General features: G+C 38.2%; 1 protein-coding gene across 1 annotated transcript in view; it reads right to left on the minus strand.

Annotated features, from left to right (window-relative positions):
- xmas (RRM_XMAS2 and SAC3_GANP domain-containing protein xmas) overlaps nucleotides 1-26,529 on the minus strand; it is a 224,530-nt gene that overhangs the window by 123,915 nt on the left and 74,086 nt on the right. The window contains exons 10-13 of the mRNA XM_067154007.2: nucleotides 24,848-25,073; nucleotides 20,435-20,638; nucleotides 11,980-12,174; nucleotides 342-475 (exon numbers count right to left, since the gene is read on the minus strand). Of these exons, the coding sequence (XP_067010108.2) occupies nucleotides 342-475; nucleotides 11,980-12,174; nucleotides 20,435-20,638; nucleotides 24,848-25,073 (759 nt within the window). The remainder of the gene's footprint in view (nucleotides 1-341; nucleotides 476-11,979; nucleotides 12,175-20,434; nucleotides 20,639-24,847; nucleotides 25,074-26,529) is intronic.

The following is a 26,529-nucleotide window of genomic DNA, read 5'->3' on the forward strand; positions in this document are numbered from 1 at the left end:
CTGAGCCACTCAGCCCGGCACATTAAAGATAAATAGCAAGACGATCAAGGAAATGTGCATCAACCCATGAAACAGTTCTAGCTTGACACTAGACACAACTGATATAGAACAAATAGAGGAATTTTGCTATCAAAGAAGCACAGTCAGTCAGGAGGAGGTGCTTTTAGAGGTGCGATGAGTTGTATAAATAAAGCAAGAGGAGCATTTGCACAAATATGAAGATTCCCCCACATTTGCAGGAAAATAGAAATCAGAATATTCTATCTCAGTGCACGGGTTGTTTATAATGATCACTTAACCAACACACGAGACTACCGATTGTTTCAAACGGTAATTCTCACCTTGTTTCTTTAGGAACATCCACAACAGGTTTAGACTTTTCTTTTTGTGGAACAGAAGTTTGCTGCCTAATATCATCTAATTGAGAAGGTTTCTGTTTGGAGACCACTTCAACAGCAACTTCTGGAGCTGGAACCTGCAATTTACAAACCACAATTTAGTGAATTTTTCAGATTTCCTGAGATATATAGTTAGAACAGAATTTTTTAATAGAATTAATAGGACATTAATAGGACAGAAAATTGTATCCCCAAATTACCTGAAGTTTACGGACTTTAGAAATGGTTCAATTGATACCAAGTCACATACAAAGCATACCAGCTCACATTAAAACTTATCACACAATTATACTATCAACCACTTCAAATTTTTGCCACATACTTCATTTTCATCTCAATTATGTCAACAAAAGTTGAAAGTAGGTTTAATTCAATGTTTTTTGTTTGTTTATTTGTTTGTCTGTGTCAATCTCATGGGAAAACGGCACCAAAAAATTTCTTGAAACTCACTACATTGAAACTGGTTAAAACGTCCTTCTCTGGTGCGTTTCCCTGATTATTATGCCATTATTCTAAAGTCCCAGTCCATGTCCTATTAAATACATGCTAAAGAAACCTGGATAGCACATTTAGTACGTTCGTAACTCCCACCATAAGAGATTTAATTTAGTGTTCCCGGTCACGTTGCGCGCACGACACACTAGCGACAACTGATCTTGGTAAAGATTTGTCAGAGAACTTCATTTCATGGCTCCGGAGTGCGGTAGCATGTCGGCCTACAGCTGCAGAGAGTGTCAGTCCCAAGCCAGTCTTTGCTGCGGGCCTGTGGTTATCCAGATCACGCAATAGTAGCTTGTCTGATGTTTATATTCGTAAGTGAATTGTGTAACAACGTATGTAAATTAGGCCTACTGTACTTACTCATAGTGGTTTATAGGACATTCAGTTAAGGACAGGAAGAAACCTAGACAGTTTACAAATGATGAAATATTAAAAATTATTGAGAAAATGGATGCTAAGCCTCGCATGAAATGTGCAAATCGTACAGATGTTTGACATTCCTATGACGACTTTAACTCTTTGCAATCCCTAACGCTCTAGAGCGAATATTATCACCCGCCTGCCGTGCTGAACGCTTCAAAGAGCTCATCACACGCACATTCATCAGAATTGTGTTGAGAGAGATATTGAAGGGTCTTGTGAAACCATACTGTATTCCCTTGACTCAGCAAGCTGTCAGGACCTTGTTGACAGCATTTCCTGTGTATATTTCCCAAGCAGACCTATTTTATAAACAACATCCTTAGTCAGAGATTATTCTTATTCAAGTTCACACCATGTCATCTAAGCACGGAGTTGTGTCGAAAGGTTCTTATGCTGTTAACAAATTCAGATTCTGTGAATGTTGGTACAGTGAAATGAAAAACCAGTACAGGCAATGAAGAAATTGCGTGTCCTCGTGCTGTCATAAATTACACAAAACATATGGGTGGTGTGGACATCAGTGATCAGAAAAGAGAATACTACACAGTTGGGTGATCATCTAAAAAATGGTGGAAATTTATTTTTCATTTTGTGATCAATTGTGCGTTGTGGACAGTTTCATTCCTTATGATTAGACCTGGGATTTTAGGCTCTAAAAAAATTAGTTTTAGGCGCCTAAAATAGGTTTTTAAAACAAGTAAATAGGCTTTTAAAAGAGAAAATATGCACTTAAAATTTTTAAAATGTGTGGATAGGCAGGAAGTAGACTTTAAAATATTACAATTTACACTTAAACTGTAACGTGATACTCTTTTACTTTAACAAACGTGGTATCCCTATTCTTAACCGAAATAACTGCAAAATTAGGACAGAATAAAAAAGACATAAAAAACAATGTAAAAAAGTTATGTGTCAAAATAGGTTATGGATTATATGATATATCATTATCAGTACTGATCTAAAACCTTAATACTAAAATCACTGTACACAATTACAGCACTGTAGGCATCCAATAACGGTGTAAACGCGAATGGAGTATGTGTTTAATATTTGTGAGGAACATTCCTACAGTACTTTCATTCGTAGTTTGCTTTACAGTACATAACAATAATCTTCTCCAAATTGTCCACAGTAAGGCGGTGTCTTTTGTCTGTTAAAATCATTTTGAAATCAGAAAAAGAGCGCTCCACACTGACAGATGTTAAGAGGGGCATAGGGAAATTTACCTACTTTTTCAATTCAATTTCACATGGTAAGTCTGCCTTTTCCCCATCCATTACCTGATGTACCCTTTTCAGCACTGAATAACCTGGGTTCTTCTGCAGTACACTAGACCACTTGTCTCTTATTTTATCCCCTACCTTTCCCCTAGCACTTTGTATGTTATTCTCAGCTTTCTCAGCGACTGGAAGAAATGAAAAATTTGCCTGAATATACGCAATGTGTCTCTGAACACTGGAACAATCATTTAACAGCTCTTTGACAGACAACACACATGCAGAGTTGTCTGTTAAAGGCAAATTGCCTATTACAGTCATGATTTCCTCAAGATGTTCTGCATAATACAGGGCAGCTTCCATTCAGGAACCCCAACGGGTGATGATTGGCTGTGGTGGAAGGGGAATAGAGGGGAGTTTCTCTCGAAAGATGGCTATTCTTGATGGAGCCTTACAGAACACTTTCTTCATTGTTGAAATAAAAGTATTTACTGCAGGAAACTCGGCCCTAACTGTTTCTGCGAGTCTATGAAAGGCATGGGCCATGCAAGTAACATGAATTAAAGAAGGATAGAAAGTTTTCAGCAGAGGTGCCGTGGCAATCATGTAGAAGCAGCATTGGAGACAGGGAGAAGGACTTTAGAATCATCAACACTCTCAGGATACAACAATTGCATCCCCTTGTTGATGAAGTATGCAATGCTTTGACTATTGACTTTCTCAAGCTGTTTAGAGCAAAGAAGGTGAGTGGTAGATGCCTGATTGGGTTTCAGTTTTCCTACTATAAGGTTAACAATGTACCTGCCCACAGAGTCAGTGGTTTCGTGCACACACAACCATACGCAAGACTCCCCAATATCCTCCCTGATTGACAAAATGACCCCATTGTAACAAATATCTAAGTAGTTTTTCTTTAACGTAGATGCTGATGGGATGTGCTGCTTGGTGTATTTCTGTAAAAAATCTCTGAAAACATGATTATGCACAGCATTCCAGGGGATATTTGCTGCAACTAGGGCTCTACACATATCAACATAGAAACCATTATGGGTTGTAGGAGATGTAGTTTGTGTGAGCAGAGTCTGTCTAATGTTACTTTTCATGGCTGCTTTCGCTTTGTGACTGACAGTATCTGCATGCTGCTGAAGGTGGCATTTTTTTCTCATGTGAAATCTAAAACACAATAAAGTGATGTCAATTAGAAACTAAGATGATGAATAGAAAAGGTGAGCTATTGAATAAAATATGTAATTTTGAACTATTTAAATTAAGCCATTATTACTCTAAAGTTCATTAAGAACAAGAACACTACAGTCCCCGAAGGGCTTGGCTTTCAATAACAGTTGCTGCCCAGCTCATGGCCTACAGATATTGGGTGGCGTGTGGTCAGCACGATACATCCCTCAGCCGTATTGCCTTGCCTCTGTGACCCCTGCTCACTGTAGCTTCTCAGTTGTCCTCACGATGCTGGGTCAACACCGTTCAAGACCTCATAGATTTCTAAATTACTGCCGATACTGGAAATCGAACCCAGGTCGCCTGGGCTACGTCTCTACAGTTAATTAGAGGAGCCAATATCAAAACCTTAGTTTTAGATTAATGTGAAATTTAAGATATATGCACATACCTGTTTATTGCAGTACTGGCAGAAAATAATCTTGCCATCAAAAGTCATCCCTGGAAATTGTACAAGCCATTGTTGTATAAGAGCACTCTTATATGATTTCGTTTTAGGCATGATGAACTGTATTCGCTTAAACAGATGTTCTTTCACTGGTGACTTGACACAGTATGTCCCTTCTTACTACCCGCTCCTTGTTCTTCCCAGATAGCCCTCCCCCTCACCCCGTTACTCAACACAGTACGTCCTTTACTACCTGCTCGTTGTTCTGAGCTAATCCTCCACCTCCACCCTTCACTCAGCATTCCTTTGGTGACAGCTGTCTGGAAAGAACACATTTCTGTGAAAAACCCACCCTCTGCTGTACTGTTCGTTCCAGGGATGTTCATTGTGTCATTGTAAAAATTACAGAAGTTGAATTTTATGTTAAATGTTGAAAATAGGCATTTTAGGCACTAAAATAGTAAAATAGGCTCTAAAGGTCCAAATAGGCATTTTAGGGCACTATAAAACTCTATTAATGTAAGGGATTTATCATGAAATGTCAACATATTTAACAAAAATCATGTTATTTCGTAAGGAACGAAATAGGCATTTGCCTTAAAATCCCAGGTCTACTTATGATATGAGTAACTGACCAGCTCTCACAGCTCATGGAAACAGACAGCTGAACTTGTGTCACTGTTCAAAGATCAAGTACGTCTTCTCTAGACGGATCATATAAAAACAAAGCAATGGACTGAGAGTTAAAATGAGTATCACCTTATACAACACTAAGATAAAATTTTCTTAAAAACCTAACATCAAGTCTTGAATCACCAAGTAATATTATAAAAGTTTTCTTACAAAATCGTAAGGAACTTGAGTCCAAATTCGAATTTCAGTCTCAAATTGTTTATTTTATACTTACAGTTTATGTGGAAGTGAGCTGGAACAGTACAGATTAAAATGTAACATTCCTTGTTAAAACACGACGTAACACTTCAGGATATGTTTATCTATAAGCCTGAAAGGAACTTTGAAGGTTCGAAGTTCGACTTTGTGTTACCAATTTTCGATGTGCGAAAAGACTAGTGTCACTGTTCAGAGGTAAAATACATGTCTTCTATAAATGAAAGCTCCTGTTGACGTCTTTTGGCTGAAGCTGGCCTAAATGGAATATGCTTCTGCGAGTTTCATTCTTACTGTGATTTGTAAAAGTTAATGTTAGGTGAAAAGGACACCATTTTTTCTACCAGGGTCCTAGGAGGTGTTCTTAGTTCAATATGGGACCTCTGGCGCCGTGTGTTGTGGTGTATGTTAGAGAAGACAGAAATTCTTATCGTACATTGAATTTTGGCAATACAAAGCTGAACCTGGAAATTTAAGTTCCTATCAGGGTTATAGATTAAATTTCTAATTGTTACATCTTGTTATAAGAAGAAAAATTTTATACTTTCCACAAGTTACAAGCATATAATCAACATTTTCAGACTAAATATTGAACTTGGACCTCAAGCTCCTTATGATCAAAAAAGAGCTATCTGAAAAAAACGTTATGTAGTGATTCAAGAAATGGTCTTATATTTTTAATTAATCTGTAACTTAGTGTTGTACGAAGTGATCTTTCATCACGGTAATTCATTTACATTTTTAGTCATATGTCCAATTGTATTGTGCATTGCTTTATATGTTTATTTTGTATATGTCAACGTCTATTTTTCTAAGTTTTTGGGTGAAGATGACGCAGAAAAAGTGTTGAAACTAGTTCCATTTATTAATTAAAATGCTGTAATTTAAATATTATAGTATTGTTTTGTATTGAAAAGGTGGACTCATTAATTTGTTCCTATTCTATTCTCGGTTCAATACGGATACATAATGAAGTTCTTAAATTTGACTGATAGAGTTACGTGAAAGACAACGTATCCATCCCTCCACTTCCAACAACTCTCCATGACCTTCGTCAACAGATCAACAACACAATTGCACGGGTAGATGCGGACATGCTCACGTGTATCTGGGATGAACTTTCATGCAGATGGGATATCTACCGAGTGACAAAAGGGAGCCATATTGAACATCTGTAAAACATTGCAAACAATAATCTTGATGGTATGTCAATTTATGCACTGGAAATAAATTATGTAAAATAATTTTGTATATGGAATTATTTAATGTTATTTTTAGGTAACTAATTTAGAATAACCCTGTAAATTCCACAATCTTCTACCCTAAATATCTATACAAATATTCATTCTCTCTAACAGGTGCACATTACAAACATGACACAAAATTCAATTTCCAATCTCTTATGACTGATTTATTTTTACTGTATGAACTATAGTAATGTATATACTCCTGAATTTAGACCTTTATTGTTAAGTCCATCAGAGCACTGTTGAGTGGAAATAGTGTTCAGTCGTCATGGTTACAAACTAACAGGCAATGTTGATGGTGGTTGATGAGACTGTTTTTATATGCTGATATCTGTTGAAATGAGAAGAAGAGGGTGAAGGAACAAACACTCGAAGAATGAGGAGAAAGAGGAATCACAAAGCCAAAGCCTCGAATGCCCTAACATCAATGAGTTGGAAGAAAACAATATGATGGCCTACTAAGCCTTAACCTCCTGAGACCCAGGACTTGGATTTTTGCAAGATTTGACTTAAACTAGGTTCTGGGGTTAAGGAAAGAGTTAAAGCATATTCTGATTTTTTTCTGCACTGATAGTTGTCACTAGTTCCCACAGATGTCACCATGTGCTAGAAATGCAGCAAGTGACAATACAAGAGGCCACATCATGCCTCAAACCTAAGGTATAGTATACTATACCGGGGGTCTCAGGAGGATAAGCTCCAAAAACAAATCAACAATAACTGATGGATTTTGTTGTTAGGTCTCTTCCACCCTCACCGTATCCTGTTAGATGACATTAGTGCTGTACTTACAAAAACTAACTCGTCAATGACAGGTACACTACAGCAAGTATTTTAAATTTCAAAAAATACATTGTTGTACGTACTGTATTTGCAATTTTAACCCCTCAAGCCGGTATTAAAAGTTGGCCAAGTTTTACCCTAGAGTGGTAATAAATTTAAGAAAAATATCACATTTTTATGTGCTGTCACAAACATTGCTATAACTTCTAAACGACTTATCTGATTTTGTTTAAAATAAGTGGATATGCAGTTCATACCATGCAGCTGTTGTATCTACATACAAAAAAGCAGCATGCAAAGTAATAAAAATGCCTAATTACCTTCTTGTTGGAATAAAATTAGAATCAACAGGTGTCCATAACGACTCAGGTGAGAATTCACTTATATTACTAACATTATTTACATCACATGTAATTTCTTGCTGTGCATAATCATCATCACTAACAATTTCATTATCACTCGGATTATTCTAATCGCTGCTTTCACCTAATATGCATTCGAGAGCTGCATTAGATAAATACAAACTATGCAAGGACACCGCGATGTTGTTTACAACGATCGACGTTGATGAAACAAATCCTTTTACACCAACACAATGCCGCATTACGGTAGAAGATACTTCCCTGCATAGAATGATACCCTGTGCTGCGAGCCATGCTAAAAGTTCACGTTGACAACCAATAGATATAACACATATGTACATCTAAGACATCGCTAACCTAGCCCGTACAGGTACACGTCAAACAGCTCCTGGGTTCTGTATTGTAGGTCCGTACACGTACACAACAAACTGGCTTGAACGGTTTAACATAAGTAACACTGTAGCACTGTTGAGGAGTAGCAATGGTGGTTGGATAGTGGAATATGGAAAGGTGCCATTAACATTCCAACCTGGCTGGAACTGGAAGAAGGAAACTAGCATGATGATGATGATGATGATGATGATGATGATGACAGGAAGGAAACAAACAAGAGAAAAATCAAGCCATATGGAAAGATAGGAACATGTTTTCTTTTTAAATTTTTTTTATCTGAAGTGATTTCCTTTCAGTTTTGACTCGGTTATTTTAAAACTGTTAGATTCTTCAGTCTGCCAATACTAATTTTGAGTAATAAATTTATAAACCACCTGCAAGAAAACATATAGTAACAGTATTATACCTGAAAAAGAAACAAATTAATCAAAATCTGGAATAGATTTTCATCATCTTGCATTCTATGCTGAAGTGGAGAGGAAACAGGACTTTATTAAGATAAGTTTCAGATTTTCCGAATTCATAAGAATTTAAACAGAAATAAACATAAATTTTTATACTTTTCTAAGTATTTGAGTGTGATCTGATAGAATGTGGTGATATATTTTAAGAACGAAACATGTCATTCTATTTTAATAATAATAATAATAATAATAATAATAATAATAATAATAATAATAATAATAATTATGCAACATTCTGTCCTCCTGTCAACATGCAACATTGTGCGATCATTCCTCTCGCAAGAATGATGATCCCGTGATCTACAGTTTTGTATATACCTGTACATCAACGTTTGTATTATAATGTGTAAATAGTTTAATTATGTAAGGCACTTGGTGCATCCCGTGCCCCATTACTACCCATATTTCCTGTGGAGAAGTGTATGAATAATAATAATAATAATAATAATTTTGTGTGGCTATTTCTAGCCGGGTACAGCCTTTGTAAGGCAGACCCTCCGATGAGAGTGGGCGGCATCTGCCATGTGTAGGTAACTTAATGTTATTGTGGTGGAGGATAGTGTTGTGTGTGGTGTATGAGTTGCAGGGATGTTGGGGGCAGCACTAACACCCAGCCCCTGGGCCAATGGAATTAACCAATGAAGGTTAAAATCCACGACCTGGTCGGGAATTGAACCCGGGACCCCCTGAACCGAAGACCAGTACGCTGACCATTCAGCAAACGAGTCGGATATTTTATTTTAATTAGGCTGTTTCTTTTTCTGGTATAATACTGTCATGTTTTCTTGTAGGTCGTTTATAAACGCATTACTTAAAATTAGTTTCAGCAGACTTAAGAACCTAACAGTTATAAAATAAGAAGGAAGAGGGATTGACAAGGAGAGAGCCTATCTATTACATGTTATAAACCTCATTATTGGTCCATACTGAAAATTTACAGTTCAAAAATAATAAAGGTGTTCATTAATCCACTTATTCAATACTTTATTTTCACATATAGTGGTTACATAAACACAATAACACTTATTAGGGACATGTTTCGCCCTTAATTTAGGGCCTCTTCAGCCTAAAATAATCTTCAAAAGTACATATAATATTATAAATAGAAGCTAAAAGATTAGCTAGTTACTAAAATTTGGTACATATAATGTGAATATTTTTACATGTACATATAATGTAAAAATTTGTTACATATAATGTGAGTATTGTTATACGTACATATAATCTGAATCTAGCTAATCTTTTAGCTTCTATTTGTAATATTATATGTACTTTTGAAGATTACTTTAGGCTGAAGATGCCCTAAATTAAGGGCAAAACATGTCCCAAATAAGTGTTATTGTGTTTATGTAACCACTATAAGTGGAAATAAAGTACTGAATAGGTGGATTAATGAGCACCTTTATTATTTTTGAACTGAAAGCCTATCTATCCGAAAATGGCAGTGTAAGATGATGTGAAAATTGTCCTTGTCATTTTGTGTTTTCATCTTCGTCACAGTCTCCTCTCGCTAGAGATGACCAGTCAGTGTGTTTAACCTCTTGCGTGTCCCTTTTCATATTGGTCTCCTTCTACTTGTCAATTTTAACAAATTCACGAAGGGCCCCAGAAATCTCCATTTTTACACACTGGCATCATTTTCAGCTTGTTGTGCCATCTGTTGGCTAAACTCTAAACTGCTCGCAAGCATGTTGTGAAGTAGTGGGATCGAAGATGTGAGTGCCGATGTATTTTTCTGCCTGCATGCTCTCTGTAGCACTGAAAATTACATATATGTGCCTATGGCAACATGCCTTGTGTGATGCCAAAATATTTCAGGATTCATACGCAAATTCATTATCTGATGCACCATGTGGATGATGGGCCATAAGAATTCTCGTCATTTATCAGTTATTTGAAGTCCCGATTCTCATAGTCTTAAAACTATATAAAAATGCCTTACTTATCGCGTCTCGAATTTTTGTTATTACCGCTTAATACAATTACTTTTTTTTTTGGCCAGTGGCTTTACGTCGCATCGAGACAAATAGGTCTTATGGCGACGATGGGATAGGAAAAGCCTAAGATTTGGAAGGAAGTGGCCTTAAATAAGGTACAGCCCCAGCATTTGTCTGGTGTGAAAATGGGAAACCACGGAAAATCACTTTCAAGGCTGCCGACAGTGGGATTCGAACCAACTATCTCCCGGATGCAAGCTCACAGCCGCGCACCTCTAACCGCACAGCCAAGTAGCCTGGTAATCACATTATTCCTAGCCCTGAAAATGTTATTTGTCATCCCTTGTGAAAAAAAAGTGATTTACAACTCGGGCACAAGCCGGTGCCATAGTTGCGTGATGATGGAAAAAGTGAGCCTATTATTGTGCTTCACATTCCATTCATAAGTTAGAAATTTATTTTGTGTTGAGTGGTACGTGAAGTTTTGTTGCATGATATGGTAGCCTATATCTGGATTAGGAACACAATTGTGTGAAATTGACTAACATGGTGCATATTTGTCTTGCGACAGCCTAGGTATGGATAGGAAAAAAGTGAAATTCCTTTCTAATGAAGAAAACATTAAAATCTTTCAGAAAGTGGACGGACATCCACATCTTTAAGCACGCAGAGGTCGCGAATGTTGAACTCGCACCTTTGAGTTTCGACTCTATTGACTGAACTTGGTTGAAGTTCTCAAAATGGCGGCCAATGAGATTCTGCCGTAGTCGTACATGGCCAAGTATAACCTCCAATTAATTGTCTAAGAGTGTGACTAGAAAATACTGTTTTATAACCCACTGCTCCGAAATAAAAGGCTTCTACTAACATTTGTTTTAGAAAGTGTGTGGTCTGCAATAATAATGGGATATTTTTAATGGCCCCCATGCATATGTTTTCATATTTGTTGTTTGGTGTTTTCCACACCGTTCAGTGCACTTGTTATAAGCACCAGCAGAAAAGGTTTTCATATTTGTTCTCCTGTATTTTTCACATGTCTTAATACTTTCCTCCCATCTTGAGAAATGGTAGATATAGTTTTCACTGTACCCACAGATACACGACGTAAAATGCCTTCATTTTGGAAAAAATCATATCTAGTGTTTCCATATCCCCTTTGGATGGTTTTTATTCGTAAATTCAGTAGTACGTTTTTTCGCGTAACATGTTCATTTTTGTTGTCCCCTGCAGAAACGTCTTAACGAGGTTTTACTGTACATGAAAGGTGCAGGCAGGGCAGATCAGTATCTTTCCTGCTACAACATGCTGAGAAAGACTATTAAATGGAGTCTCAAAGGGTTCTGCTTTGAAATGTACCACATCGTACAGACTACTAAACAACCTGGTGAGTAAATGTTCTGAGGTCGATATCTTGAATACTTTTCGAATTACAGTAGACTGAGTGCAGCAGTGTAATTGTTTTCTTGGAGACTTGAACTATCCAGTCAACATGGGGTAGCAGCCCTCGTTCAGGGCCTTTCATCAATGTGTTAATAGACATGTAGGTGTTTTTACGTTACAATAATGATTTCATGTAAAGAAATGAGACAAAAACCAAACAAAAACCATCAAAATTACCCTACCTGAAATTATTAGACAACAGAGTTTATTCACATAGAATATCTAAAGAACCAGAAATATATACATAGTTGGAAAACCATAGGCTATAATAACAGACACAAAAAAAATCGTAACTGACGTACCTTCAGTGGTAAGATATGAGCAACAGGAATCTTCTGTGCAACGTTTACTGGCTGGCTGGATACAATAACAGATTTACTAGGAATCTGATCCTCTGCATTCCAGGCTTCTGACTTCAGAACACCGCTTTCATCAAAGGAGTCGTGTGGTGCTCTAAGTGGAAACTCATCGTCAGGCAACACACTTCCAACAATAAGCTAAAACAGATTTTGATAATAACAAAGATTAAAACAGCATAATACAAAATACATTTGATTAAAGAATAGTAGGCCTATGCCTTGGAGTGTACAAAGGTATGAAACAGTGACGATCTCCAAGTGTGAAACAGTGATGATCTCTGTTGGTTCATGGCACCAGAAAATTTTGATTTCATATTTTTAAATGTAAGAAGCATCACAGAGCAGAATTACAGAATTGTGCAGGTAGGAAATGGTAGATCGGAATGGTTTTCAGCCAACAGAGGAGTACAACAAAGCAGTTCACTTTCCCCACTATTCTTCATTACACACATGGATATGATTATTAAGGAAATTAAAGTATCAGATGATGGGAATTTCAATACATGTTGTTGCCATCTGAGGCGAGATAAGGCAAGTTGGACTGTTGGAGCAGCAAGTTTAAAGCATATACATTAACAGTGAGCAAGCTAAAGTTAGTGGCAATTAAAATGAGCAGAACATCCATTCAATGAATCCTCACACTTGGGGGAGAAAGAACTGAATGTGTGGAAAGTTTTAGCTATCTTGGAAGTGTTGTCTCCAGTAATGGGAGTGTTAAATTATAAGTGCAAAACAGAGTATTCAAAGGATCCTTCTTCTTCAATCAAGTACAGAATCTAGTCTGAGACAAGGTAGACACTTTAAGAGTAAAAACAGACAATATTCAAACCATACTGTACCTTCTGCCAATCATGAGATATAGCCTGGAGACATGTGTATTAAATACAAGAGAAATGCAGGTGGACTCAGTAATGGAAGGAGGACTGAGAACTGGGTGCTAGAAATGGTTTAGCCATGTGAAGTGAATGCAGGAGATGCAGATTTCCAGGCACTACTCATAGAGAGGATGGTGCCTGGAAAAAGACCAATCAGCAACGCAGAAGGAGGCGGATGGACCAAATGGACAGTATAAAAAAGATTTAGCATGAGAGAGACATTGCTAGATGTAATGAGAGAAGAAATAAATGGAGACATGTCGTGCACACAAGTCCTTCCCAGCCTGCTGGAAGGATCTATAGACAACGATGATCATGGAACAGAAGAAAGACTGCAAAGATGATCCGACGGCAAGGATAAAACTGAGCTGAGCCAAATTCCAGATGATTCCTAACAAGTTAAAGGACAGAATATCATGTATAATTATAGTTTGACTGTGCTGGATAATTAAAAGAAGGTGCTTCATGCAGCTCACATAAGGATGTTTAAACAAGTGGTCAGAGTTATATCAGATGGTCAGAGAACTAATGAAGACAACTACCAATGAGAAGAAAATACAAGAAAGAAAACTTCCCTGGTGAGGCTACGCTTTAAGATAGATTAGTAAGCTCCCACCTTCAGTTTTAGGAGATGAAGCAGACCAAATAACCTTCATAAAAAAGGTTCAGAAGAAAGCATCAGTGAAACCCAGTTTGGATTTAGAAATGGTCTTGTTACTAGGGATGCCCTAATGTCTATCCAAGTTTTAGTTCAAAATGTCCTGACCAACAAACTGTCTTTGCTTCATTGATTATGAAAAAAGCTTTTGACAAAGTTAAACATCTCAAAATAAACTTTCAACGTATTAGGTCATGTTCGGTACTACTGAACAAAAGTGGCCAAATGGACACCAGTGGAATCTGGAAGAACAACCTTCCAATTTTGGATCAGATGCTCTAACCAATTGAGCTATGGTGGCCTATATCTTATTTTGTTCTGTTGGAAAGGATCTAAGCTAAAAGTCTGGCACTACTGCTATCACAACTGTAGAGTGCATGTCAGTTGCTCGCTGTAGACTATTTCAATGAATATTTTGTTTTTACTTGAAATAAACTTTTAACAGGGCCTTAATATGTTGAAAGTTTCTTTCAAGTACAATGCGGTTGTGAAAATCAAATATTCATTAAATGTTAAACATGATAACAGTCCAACCTGCTCTAACGGACACTTCTCTATATGGACATTTTTCCATGGAACCAATTTTATTTTATCTAAACATGCATTATATAAGCCTCATTTGAGCAGAAACCTCTAATTCCGGACAGCGGAATTGCCATTAGTCTTGTCCACTTTACTTAAGCGGGCACTTTACACATTCCAGGACACTTTCTTTACACAAGACTTTGTCATTCCTTCTCTTAATATCATTCTGCAAACATACAAGAATCCTTTTGAAAGTTTGTACTATTTCATGCCCAAGGAAAAACGGAAAGAAACGTACATATGAATGCTGTAGTGCCGTGAATTTAATTGTTCTATACAGGGCTCTTTCCAAACCTTTTGTTAGGGTCGTCTTGTCTTCTAATTATGGTACATTCTGAGAATTCCGGGAATGTGCGAGTGACTATTCACTCAAAAGTTATGAAGGGATTTTCCAACCCAGCATGCATAATTTTATTCGTAACTCACATTTGTCGCTGATAAGGTTGAGGTCAGCTCGTGCAGTTAAACTTGACATGAGAGAGACTTTCATGTGCTGATTGTTGAGACAGAAATACCGTAGCACTGCAATAGCCCAGTGAACATGAATAGGAGGAACGAGCGTGTTTAGATCTTGAGACAAAGATGTAGCGCAAAAGGACTTTCAGTGAGAAAAGCTCCCTGAAAAACTAAATGGAGGGAAAACACAATAATGTGAAAAATAAAAATGATACTTTAAGTGAGACGGAGGAAAATAGGAATCGAGGAATGCAAAGGAAGTAGGGAAACTGTAAGTGAGTGGGCCAATGTTACAAGAAAAAGCAGGAGAAATCAGAAATGACCTGAAAGTTGAGGTTAATTGAATAAATAATTTGTGTGTCAAGCTAGGGTCATTATTGTCTTTTCGACAATACTGCAGTAAATAAAAATGTGCTAAATTTGTACACCCAGCTAAATGATTACTTCCCGAAGCTGTAACGAATATAAAGGCTGTAACATTGCTTGTAATATCTCTCAGGCAAATATTTAGTTAAAAATTAGAATAATCAAAATAAAGATGTATGCTTATATTTAATGTGGATATTCTTTGCCGTTAAAATTTTTGATTAATTTTTACAATCTTGTTTTAGCGGACACCTCTCGTAACGGACATTTTTCCACGGAACCGACGGTGTCCGCAAAAGAGAGGTTCGACTGTATCTTTATGCATTAGCTGAAATATATTGTGCTTCACGATGGAGATGCGATCATCACTAAGAACATGTACTGGAACCAAACAGCTCACAACAACACCGTATCCTCTCAGCAATTCTTTTTAACTTATACTCTGAAGCCATTTTTCAAATTGTCTTTGATGAAGTTGATAAGGAAGCAAATGAACACCATCCACTATACACAGGAGACCAGGATACTTGCTGACAATATAAAAGACTTTCAATTCCTTTCAAACAATAACAGTAATGGGCAGGAACAAACAAGTGCAAATCAAGTAATATACAGGGTGGTCGGAAACAATTTAAACCGGATACATGAGCATTAAAGGGTTGGTCATACCAATAAAAAATTTGAAAAGAATAACTTAGATATCTCATACCATTGTAATTTTATCAGCTGCTGAAGTTACCCAATCAGATCGCTTCACACATGAATAGAAATAGGCTTTGCGAGGTGGTGTTGCTAAATCTGCTTGTGGCTTAAAGCCGGCTTCACCAATCGAAGAAAAAACCTCACCAGGGGAAGGATTTGAACTTGGAGGTCTGAGCTGACAGGATCGCTCCATAGCAAGTGCGCTACGGTGACATTCGCTGAAACCCGGGATGCGTTTGTGTTTGATGCTGATTTCTCGGCATGGTACTAAAGCGGTTCTAAGCCAGGAGCAGATTTCACACCACCATCTCGCATAGTTAATTTGAATTTGCCCACGTAGCAATTTGATTGGGTAACTTCAGTGGCTGATAAAATGACAACGGCGTAAGATAACAGTTTATTTTTCAAATTATTTATCAGTATGACCAACCCTCTAACACTCATATATCCAGTTCATGTTGTTTCCGACCACCCTGTATTGAAATATAGAAACAATGAGAACACAACAGTTAGGGTGGGAAGAGGGAGAAACAGATAGCTTCATCGAGGGCGGGCTTCAACCTTGACAGATCTTCAATCTTGATCTGGGAAGTGTAGCTGGGATTGAGGGGGAGAGATGGCAGTGCACGAACATGTCCAGATTGTCCTTGTCAATTTGTGTTTGCATTCTGTTTCTCCCTCTTCCCACATGTACCTGTCATTGTATTTTCACTGTTATGCATTCATTTCATTGTTCCTACCTTTCTATATATCAATTAATATCAGTGAAGTAAGCAAGGAGTTTGGCCATAAAATAAACATGCAGAAAACAAAATTAATGGTAATCAACAAGCAGAAAATCATCAACGCTACAGTTCTTGAAAATGCCAAGGTGCCGCAAATTCTGTCCCACCGGTGATCTTTTTTTTAATGATGATGATGCTTGTTGTTTAAAGGGGCCTAACATCTAGGTCACTGGTCCCTAATCATACAAAATGTAATGACAATTTAAAAATTCAAAATCATCCACTGACCAGAATAAAAATGTGGCAAAGAATGAATGGATGGACTTAATTTAAAACAATCAGTGGATCTGACCCAGAAACTTTCATAAACAATAGTATTACTGACCAAGGGACTGCTTCTAAAACACAATCCTGAATCAAAGATGCTTGTTGTCTAAAGGCGTCCAAAATCCAGGTCAACGGCCCCTCATAATGGTACTTATCGCTAGTAATGTAGAACCATGGTATTTGTCACGTTGCGGTACTAATCGAAAGTAGTGTACTCGCGGTGTTCCACACATTATGCAATTACTTACTGGTAATGTAATACGCGCATGAAATGCAGACCTATGATGTTTCTCACATAACAGCGCCACTCATAGGCAACGCAAACCCATGGTGTTCCTCACATAGGTGTACTAATCACGGGCGACGGTATTCCATGGTGTTCCTCACATAGTGGGTACTAATCACAGGCAACGCAGACCGACAGTGTCGGTCATATAGTGGTATTAATCACATGCAACGCCCAAACCCGTGGCGTTTCTCAAAATGGTACTAATCACGGGTACTGGAAACCCATAGTGACCTATTCTCTGCTGCTACTAATCACAAACCTATTGAGTACCTAACAGAGTGGTACTACTCGCAAGTAAAGGCGACCCATGGTGTTCCCCACATGATGGTACGAATCATAAGTAGTTTCATGGTTCTAATCCAATCATCCCTTGGTCGCCTCTTTTAGTCGCCTCTTACGACAGGCAGGAGATACCGTGGGTGTAATCTTCGTCTGCGTCTCCCACCCACGGGGGGTCCGGTGATCTTTTATCTGCTGGTATATTTAGCCCTTTCACTTTCAAGCTCTCAGATGATGGATGTGTGAAAAACTGTCCGCCACATTTACCGCACTATGCACACACTTCTTTTAGAATTACATGGAAAGCACACCAATAAAGATACCATCATGAAAGTTTATAAACTTACAGAGTATACATAACTTATTATCACTGCAAGTAAGTCATGTCTCTAAACCAAACAGGTTCTGACACAGATAGGTCTTATGGCGACAATAGGACAGGAAAGGGCTACGAGTGGGAAGGAAGCGGCTGTGGCCTTAATACGGTACAGCCCCAGCAATCGCCTGGTGTGAAAATGGGAAACCACGGAAAACCATCTTCAAGGCTGCTGACAATGGAGTTTCAATCCACTATCTCGCTAATACTGGATACTGGCCACACTTAAGCGACTGCAGCTATCAAGCTTGGTCCAAAGGGTTCAACGTTAAAAAAATAACAAATGTGAAAAGAAAGTTTCAGATTTTAAAGGTTTTGAAGTAATTCTGGGAAATAATGTTCACTGCCCAAGTTTGTGATTGATGTTAGTAGAAAGGCTATATTATTGTTTACTAATGGTAAATATCATGATTATAGGCACATTAGATCCAAGGATAAATTAATGTGTAAAGTGATGTATTACTGAAGAATGTCAGCAATTTTTGTATAAAATACACATTTCTTACTGGAGATGCTGGATTATTATCAGCGTCATCTACACTTTATGATTTGGACAATGAAACGTCATCACTTATTCCGTGATATCATCATCAGCTAAATGAACTCTCTTCACCATGTCGTGCACAGTAAATAACTAGGCCTAACCTCATTGAACTATATCTAACTGTATCGAATATTTCACTAACACTATGCATCTAATTACCTAAGGGAACTTTTTAAATAATAAACAAATACATAAACTAAATATATTACCTATGATACTGCTTAATTTTACTATAAAATCACCAACAAAAACAGACTAAAATGCATGCAAGGTTGCCGCCAACCACAATGTAAACAAGACACAGAACTGCAGTGAGCACATGTTTTGGACTCTGACAATATTAAAGTATGAAGGCTTTCACAGCCGGTGTCAATATAATAAAAATCTTCCGGGCTATCATGTAGTGGTCCACTCTTCTCATTCCTTCCAGACCTTTCGACTACTGCTGCGGTAGTCATCTTCTGTGGCGTCGTCTAGGTACTCTCTCCTGTATCCCGCTGGTGACTGCATTGGTTGCTTGGGAGACAGCTGCATTTATATGTGAGTGTGCGGCCTCCGATTGGTTTGCGCCATGGAGTCTGACGTCTGATTGAATATCTGAAAGCATGACCTTCAATTGGTTCGTGCTGTGCAGTCTGTCATCTGGTTAAATATATGAGGGCATGACTTCTGAACGGATCACGCCGAGCAGTCTGTCGGTTAGATTGGATCTCGGAGTGCAAACCTCCGATTGGGTCGCGCCGAGCTATTAGTCCTCTGGTTGGTTGACTGTGATGACCCTGATCTTAGTTGGCTTCGGCCATAAGTTATGTAGGGAGGTGTACCAGGCCTAGCTAAGCTTCAGTCCTTCCTCTTTTCTATTAAAGTTATCCGGATGTTTGTGTATTTCAATAGCTTCCCTGTAGAGACGGGCGTGGAAGTGGGATGTTGTGCCAGTATAGCAGTATGCTTGCAACGGATCTCATGCTTTCTGTCAAGCAGTGCGCGCTCTGCTACTGTTGACCTGTCGTATTGCCCCAAGCGACAGTTCCTTTTGTGTTCCCTCAGGCGAGTATTGACACTTCTGCCAGTCATGCCAACATAAACAGCTCCTCAGCTGCTTGGCATCCTATAGACTCCAGTAGATGTTACAGGGTCACGACTGGCAGAAGTGTCAAGACTCGCCTGACGGAGCACAAAAGGTACTGTCGCTTAGGACAATATGACAAGTCAGCAGTAGCGGAGCGTGCACTGCTTGACAGAAAGCATGAGGTCCGTTTCGAGAATACTGCTATACTACCCATAGCATCCCACTTCCAAGCCCGCCTCTACAGGGAAGCTATTGAAATACACAAAAATCCGGATAACTTTAATAGAAAAGAGGAAGGACTGAAGCTCAGCAAGGCCTGGTACACCCCCTTACATAACTTATGGCCGAAGCCAACTAAGATCACGGACAACACAGTCAACCAACCAGAGGACCGACTGCTCGGCGCGACCCAATTGGAGGTCGTGCACTCCGAAATCCAATCTAACAAGACTGCTCGGTGCAACCCAATCAGAAGTCATGCCGTCATATATTCAACCAGATGACAGACTGCTCAGCACGACCCAATCGGAGGTCTTGCGTTCAGATATTCAATCAGACGTCAGACTGCATGGTGCAAACCAATCTGAGGATGGACACTCACATATAAATGCAGCTGTCCCCCATGCAACTAACGCAATCGCCACCAGGATACAGGAGAGAGTACCTTGACGCCGCCACAGAAGATGACTACCGCAGCAGTAGTCGAAACGTCTGGAAGGAATGAGAGGGGTGGACCACGACATAACAGCCCGGAAAATTTCATTATTCTGAGAATATCGATAAATACGGATAGTTGGCAGTTCAAGCTGAATATGACGCGAGTTAAAACTGTGTTCTTCTAATTCCATGCAAAATGCTACTAACTTCTGCGTAAATAATGAAATAATAATAATAATAAAGGTCGGTAACGACGGATCGTTAGATGATTGTTACCATAACAGTTTTCTCTGGAACTGTGGGTACCGACAGATCGTTCCCTTGAAAGCGAAAGGGTTAAGCACCATTTTGAATCTGCCATCAGGAGCTCAGGGTGCTACACTCCACCACGTGCACAACTCAGCCTAGATATTTCCTAGCAATTCACTACTACCCAACAATTTCCAATAACATATGTTACTAGTACAATAAAAATAGCAACGAGACTTACTTCCTTTATAGAGCTTGACCTTTTACTTTCAATAGCAGCATAAGCACGTTTGACTGCCAATGGACCACTAGGGACATACACTTTCCGTATATGTTGAAGAATGACATCCTGTCCCTTCACTTTCAGGTGAAAATGGCGGCAAAAGTCAGCTGTTTCTTCAATACTGTCGAACAGGAGCAGCTTCTGAATATCTGCTAAAGGATACTGGAAGAGAAAGCACAAAACAGTAATTAGAGAATTTCGGACAAAATGAGCTCTCATCTCTTTACGGTCTTCTACATACAAAGAGTTCAGTTAAATATAACCGTGTTTTAATGTAGGCCTTGTCTGTGACTGTGAATTAAATGTCACCATTTCACCACCTGACGATGGAGCAAAGTCTCTGAAACGCGTTATGGAGTAAAACATTTAATGAAAATTGTGACCGGTAACAGTTTTAATTATTCACTACGTTTAGTTATTGTGTGCAGCCAAAGTCTATTTTCATAAAAGTCTTAAAGGTCCTACAATGCATAATGGTAACCAGAGTTTCTGTTGTCACTATTCTTCTTCTTCTCAAGCTTTATCCAGCCTGGATGTCAGCGATCATCAGCGCTATTGCAGTCTCATTCACAGATCTTCGGAACAGCTCGGCAGATGACAATTCGAACCAATGACTTGAAGTTTATCAGCCAAGAGATCGGATGTCTATGTCTAGATCAGCAGAAAAAAAGTAGTATGTTACTCCACGTGATTCCAACTGCACAAATTTTTCTGGGATTTTCTGGGATTAAGTGCAAAAAGTTTAATAACTTAACTATTGTGGACATTACAAGTGATAAGCTTTAACAGCTTCATTTCAAGTAATATTAATCCCGTATTGACTATAATCAATTAGTGAATATTCAAGATAAACTTAAATATTATAACTAAGTGGTCCGCCTATTCAATACAATATATAATTTATTATATTTAGTACATCCACTTAGTTATAATATTTAAGTTTATCTTGAATATTCACTAATTAATTTATTGTGGACATGGTATGGGCTTTTGGGCTTATGCCATGTCAAGAAAACAAGGTGAAACTCTCTACATTTCATAGACAACTTTGCTCCACGTCTTCTCTTGACTGTTCCCGAGGAAGTCTTCTACAATAATGAGGGTTTGAATTTAAGAATATTTTACCGTAGGAGAATTGCAGTGGTATGCTTGTTCGTCACCAGGTGGCTCGCTGTATGCTGGCACAGTGCTCCAAGCGGGAGCTGAAGGCAACATTAAACTCCAATATGACATAACCCATAGCTCAGAATGAACCAACTGGTGATGACAAACGTATGAATTTGGAAAACACCAAAATGAAATAACAATATAGAAACAACAGAGAAGAGAATTAACTACCTACATAAATCCTTAATGGCTGGCAACCATGTATTACTTAATTGATAGCCAGTGTCCTGTTGAAATTGTCAGGATTTTTATGTATTTCCACAACATCCCGTATAATCCTAATCCTGTAGTGTTTAGTGTGGGTAAGAGCTCTAACATCTTGGAACACGACATCATGATCCAGCAATAGGGCGTGCTCAGCTATTGCCGACTTGTCTGGCTGGTTGAGACGGATATTTTTTTGGTGTTCCTCGATGCGAGTGCCAATGGACTGGCATGTTTGGCCAATATATACCTTGCTGCAAGTACAGGGAATTTTGTACACCCCAGTGGGGACAATTTGTCCTTGCTTTTACCTAAATTATGCTCTTTGGTATCTGATGCGTAATAATAAGTAGAGAGGTCCAAGTGTGAAAAAACAGCTGAGGAAGAGGACAGTAACGTCCTTGAAACATGTTCTGTGTATGAGGTGATAATAAATAATTAATTAAATAACTCTTAAGTATTGACAAGGCTGTTTTTCAATTATCAAAGGTGTATTTATTGGAGTAGAGATTCAGTGCAACGGCGGGTTGATGCATTCATCAATGGTTGTTGTTTTTTGTTTTTGTTTTTTTGTTTTTTTGCTAGGGGCTTTACGTCGCACCGACACAGATAGGTCTTATGGCGACGATGGGATAGGAAAGGCCTAGGAGTTGGAAGCGGCCGTGGCCTTAATTAAGGTACAGCCCCAGCATTTTCCTGGTGTGAAAATGGGAAACCACGGAAAACCATCTTCAGGGCTGCCGATAGTGGGATTCGAACCTACTATCTCCTGGATGCAAGCTCACAGCCACGCGCCTCTACGCGCACGGCCATTTATCAATGTTAAAGGAGGGTATTTTTTAACATTTCATGAAAGGAAGAGTTTTATGTGGTATGCTGGTACATTCTGTTCATGTGGGTTCCATGATTAATGTACTATGTAGAGTTGTAGAAAATGTGTTCTAAGAAGGAAATAAAGCGCTTTGCGAACCCAAGTCCATGTAACATATTTTCTTCTTCTATGTGTGAGGCATCTTATTGTTACACGCTGTATGCAATGGATGATTGATGCAAAACAAGATTTCATGAAGAGTGGAAAAATCAACTGGCCGGATGTGTGAGTGGGTAAAACATGAATGGGACTCATTCCGCTACTGCTGGTGGAAAAATCCTTCAAAGAATGTGGCACCTTGAATTTATTCAAAAGAACTGAGGATGTTGTTCTATGGGAAGACTGCAATGACAAATACAATTCTTCCACTAGTGATGACAATGAAAGTGATGATGAATAGAGGTAAGAGAGTATGCAATTATAGACTAATGTTTTATTGCAAATACAGTAAAACTTTGTTAAGACGTTTCTCCAGGGGACAAGAAAAATGAACGTGTTAAACGAGAAAAATGTACAACTGAATAAACAAATAAAAACTATCCAACATGGATACAAAAACACTACATACAACTCTTTTTCTGACATGAGGGCACGTCGTGTATCCGAGAGTACAGTGAAAATTATATCTAACATTTCTAAAAATTAGAGGAAAGTATTAAAATGTGTGAAAAACACGAGAGAACAAATATGAAAACCTTTTCTGCTGGGGCTTATAAAATAGCAAGTGCACACAATTGTGGTGACGGATCATATGCGAGTTGGAAATCACTTTTATTTCACAAGGGATGACAAATAACATTTTCAGGGCTAGAAAAAATGTGATCATACTAAGCAGTAATAGTGAAAATTTGTGACACGATAGATGAGGTATTTTTATATAGATTTAATACGGTGAGAATCGGGACTTCGAATTTACGACGTGCTAAGCAGGAAAATGAGGAACACACTAAGGAGGTTTCACTGTATTACCATTAAATTGATAAACATTGTAATTTGCACATATATTTTTGTCTATTTGAGGAAGGGGAACTTCAAATATCACAAAATACAAAACAAAAAGCATGGCTTTGCCAGGCTGAAGAACCTCAAAGTTATAGTTTAATTAAATCGAAACCAAAAATAAATGGATTCTATTATAACAAAATATATACAGTAATTCAAAAAAAGTAACCATCACATACAGAGATGATAAAACATGACATATATTGTAAAGCATACAGAACATATTTTGCAAATCTTAAGAATTAAATCTCAGCTAAATCACATAAAATTACACTAGGTTGAAAATGGACTAATTTCTCTAGTCTTTGGTGCATTCTGAGCTGAAAACTACTACTCTGTTTGATTTTATCTTTTCAACACAAGGAACATGAAACCTGACTGGTAGTTGAAAAATTATATTTAGTTCTCAAGAGAACAGGATTCTTATCTTTGTGGAAGCAAATAAAACTAAAACTGAAGTAATGGTTGTAGAGAAGAATATCAGAGAAATCAAAACTGATATGCAGATGGATGGTACCTATGTTGATCCGGTAAAGAAGCACTGGTCTCTGGGAAGTCTGACTATAGAAAACAATAGATGCATGTTGGAAGTGAACAGAAAAAATAGCTGTCAAAGCAGGCATCTAACGTAAAGAAAAATATTTTGACTAGTAGACAGATGAACACAGATATTATAAAATCTTTTGCAAAATCATCTGTAAGGAGGATACTGTTTCATGGAAACAAAAGCTGGACATTAGGAAAGCAGGAGAAGAGCCTCCTCGAAGCAGCACAAATGTTGACATGGCACAAAATGACAAAAATGAGTTGAACTGAAAGAAGAACCAATTAAGAAGTAACAAGGAAAGTGAAGGTGGACAGAGGATTGTTAAAAGAAATGTAAAGTAGGGATATTAAAGTTACCAAAGATATCATTAGACACAGCAACTTCATCAATAACATTTTCGAAAGCAATGTGTTAGGGAAGAAAGGGAGAAGTCAACCAAGGAAAAAAAAAAAAATACCTGGAGGACAGCAGAAGGAAAATGGGACATGAAAGTTTAAGAAATAAATCTGTTACTATTATATGGCAATTGTCGGAATTTATATCCTCTTGTGCAAATCACAGATTACAAAACACAACTTACAGCAGTATCCCTCTTGCGAGATCCATATGCTGCAATCATGGTGTGTATGGCCTTGGCACGGACTTGATGGAAGTAGCGATGAAGAATACAAGCATTTAGGTATGTTGTGGATTTCACAAGCTTGAAAAAGCGAACATAATTGTTGTCCGAGAGAACTAAATACACTTTGGTGGCAAACTTGATGGGTTCAGAATGCTGAATACTGTCCTTCAAAGACTGCACCTCCCTAAAACAAACACACATTTACACATCAGTAAGTCCACACCCTTTAATGACAAAAGTTAAATATTGACTACCAACACGGCTGTTCTTACCTCTGAGGTAGACATACCTTCCATTTTGCAAGAAGGTGCCAAACACCAATATAAGTTCAAAGTCTTGTCTGTACATATTGTTCAGTAGCTTCCTGTGATTCCAGGAGTCATCAAAAGGTGAGGTCTGTGAAAGCTCAAAATATTCTTGAAGTTATGTGCAAGGTAAACTATTTGGCCGCAGCACGATTTGTTGGATCAAATCCTGCATGCTGGCAGATAAACTTTTCTTCCAGTGTGTTCATGAAACAAGAATTCCATGGTCTTGAATGTATAGCAGAGCAAAGAAACTCTACTAAAGTTTGGTTCTTTCCCTGGTCTGAGAAAAACAGCTTGAGCTTTCTTCATTGTCTTTGGAATCTGCAAGTTGGTGCTGTATTTATTCATTGAGGTCATAAGCCTCCAAAGCATATTATGGCTTAAGTACTTGATCTGCTCCACCCTCAGTTTATCCGCTGTTTAACTTCAAGTCAAAAACCGGCACGTCCGTCTCCTTCCCTTCAGATAGTGGTTGCACATTAGAAGTTCCTGTGCGTCCTTTTTATGGACTTTGCTGTTAAGGAATAACTAACTTACACCTGGGCTGCAGAAACCTCAGTGCAAGTGTTCTCCATCTTTGCAGAGTCTCTGCTGACCTTCTTGAGGAGTTCCCAGATTCTTCTGTTATTCACCTTCATATACGAATTCTCCATCAGCTTACGCCACTTTACAATACCGTATTCAGCTTTAGCCACTATCAGGTCTTCTCCAGCTTCAATAATGTCCTTGGAAGTCATGTATGTATAGGTGATCTGAAGAAACATCATGTCCTTTTATATACATCACAGGTTATCCTTGGTGAACGAAGGCAACGCCACAAGAATACGTTGGTTTGATACCATCAAAACAAACACCAAGATGTCATTACAACACCTCAAGGAAGCGGCAAAGTACAGAACCGCCTGAAGTGTCCAAGAGTTAGCCTCAACTGAATGGATAAAATCATCATCATTCTTTAACAGCAAAGTACAATTCTTACACATATTAGTGAAACCACATATAAAAAGACAGGAATATAAACAGGAACACATTACAGGATAAACACAACCGACACGTCCATGTGAGAAGAAGAGCAACAAAAACAGGAGACAAGGACACAAGTTAAAACACCAAAGAACACATCAAGACAACACCTCAAAGAGTGTGAAGCCTACCTTCTTGATGTAGCATGGAAGTAGAACATTCTCATAGGGGGCAGAGAAGAAAAAGATATTGAAGAACTGAGACTGAGGACATAGTCTATCTATGTGAAGACAGAAGTGTCGTCTATTTGCAAAACTGGCCATCTCAAATAAAAAAATCTACTTTTTGTGCTGAATGTGTTCTCTGTCT

This window comes from Anabrus simplex, chromosome 9, assembly GCF_040414725.1.
Source record: "Anabrus simplex isolate iqAnaSimp1 chromosome 9, ASM4041472v1, whole genome shotgun sequence".
Lineage (NCBI taxonomy): Eukaryota > Metazoa > Arthropoda > Insecta > Orthoptera > Tettigoniidae > Anabrus > Anabrus simplex.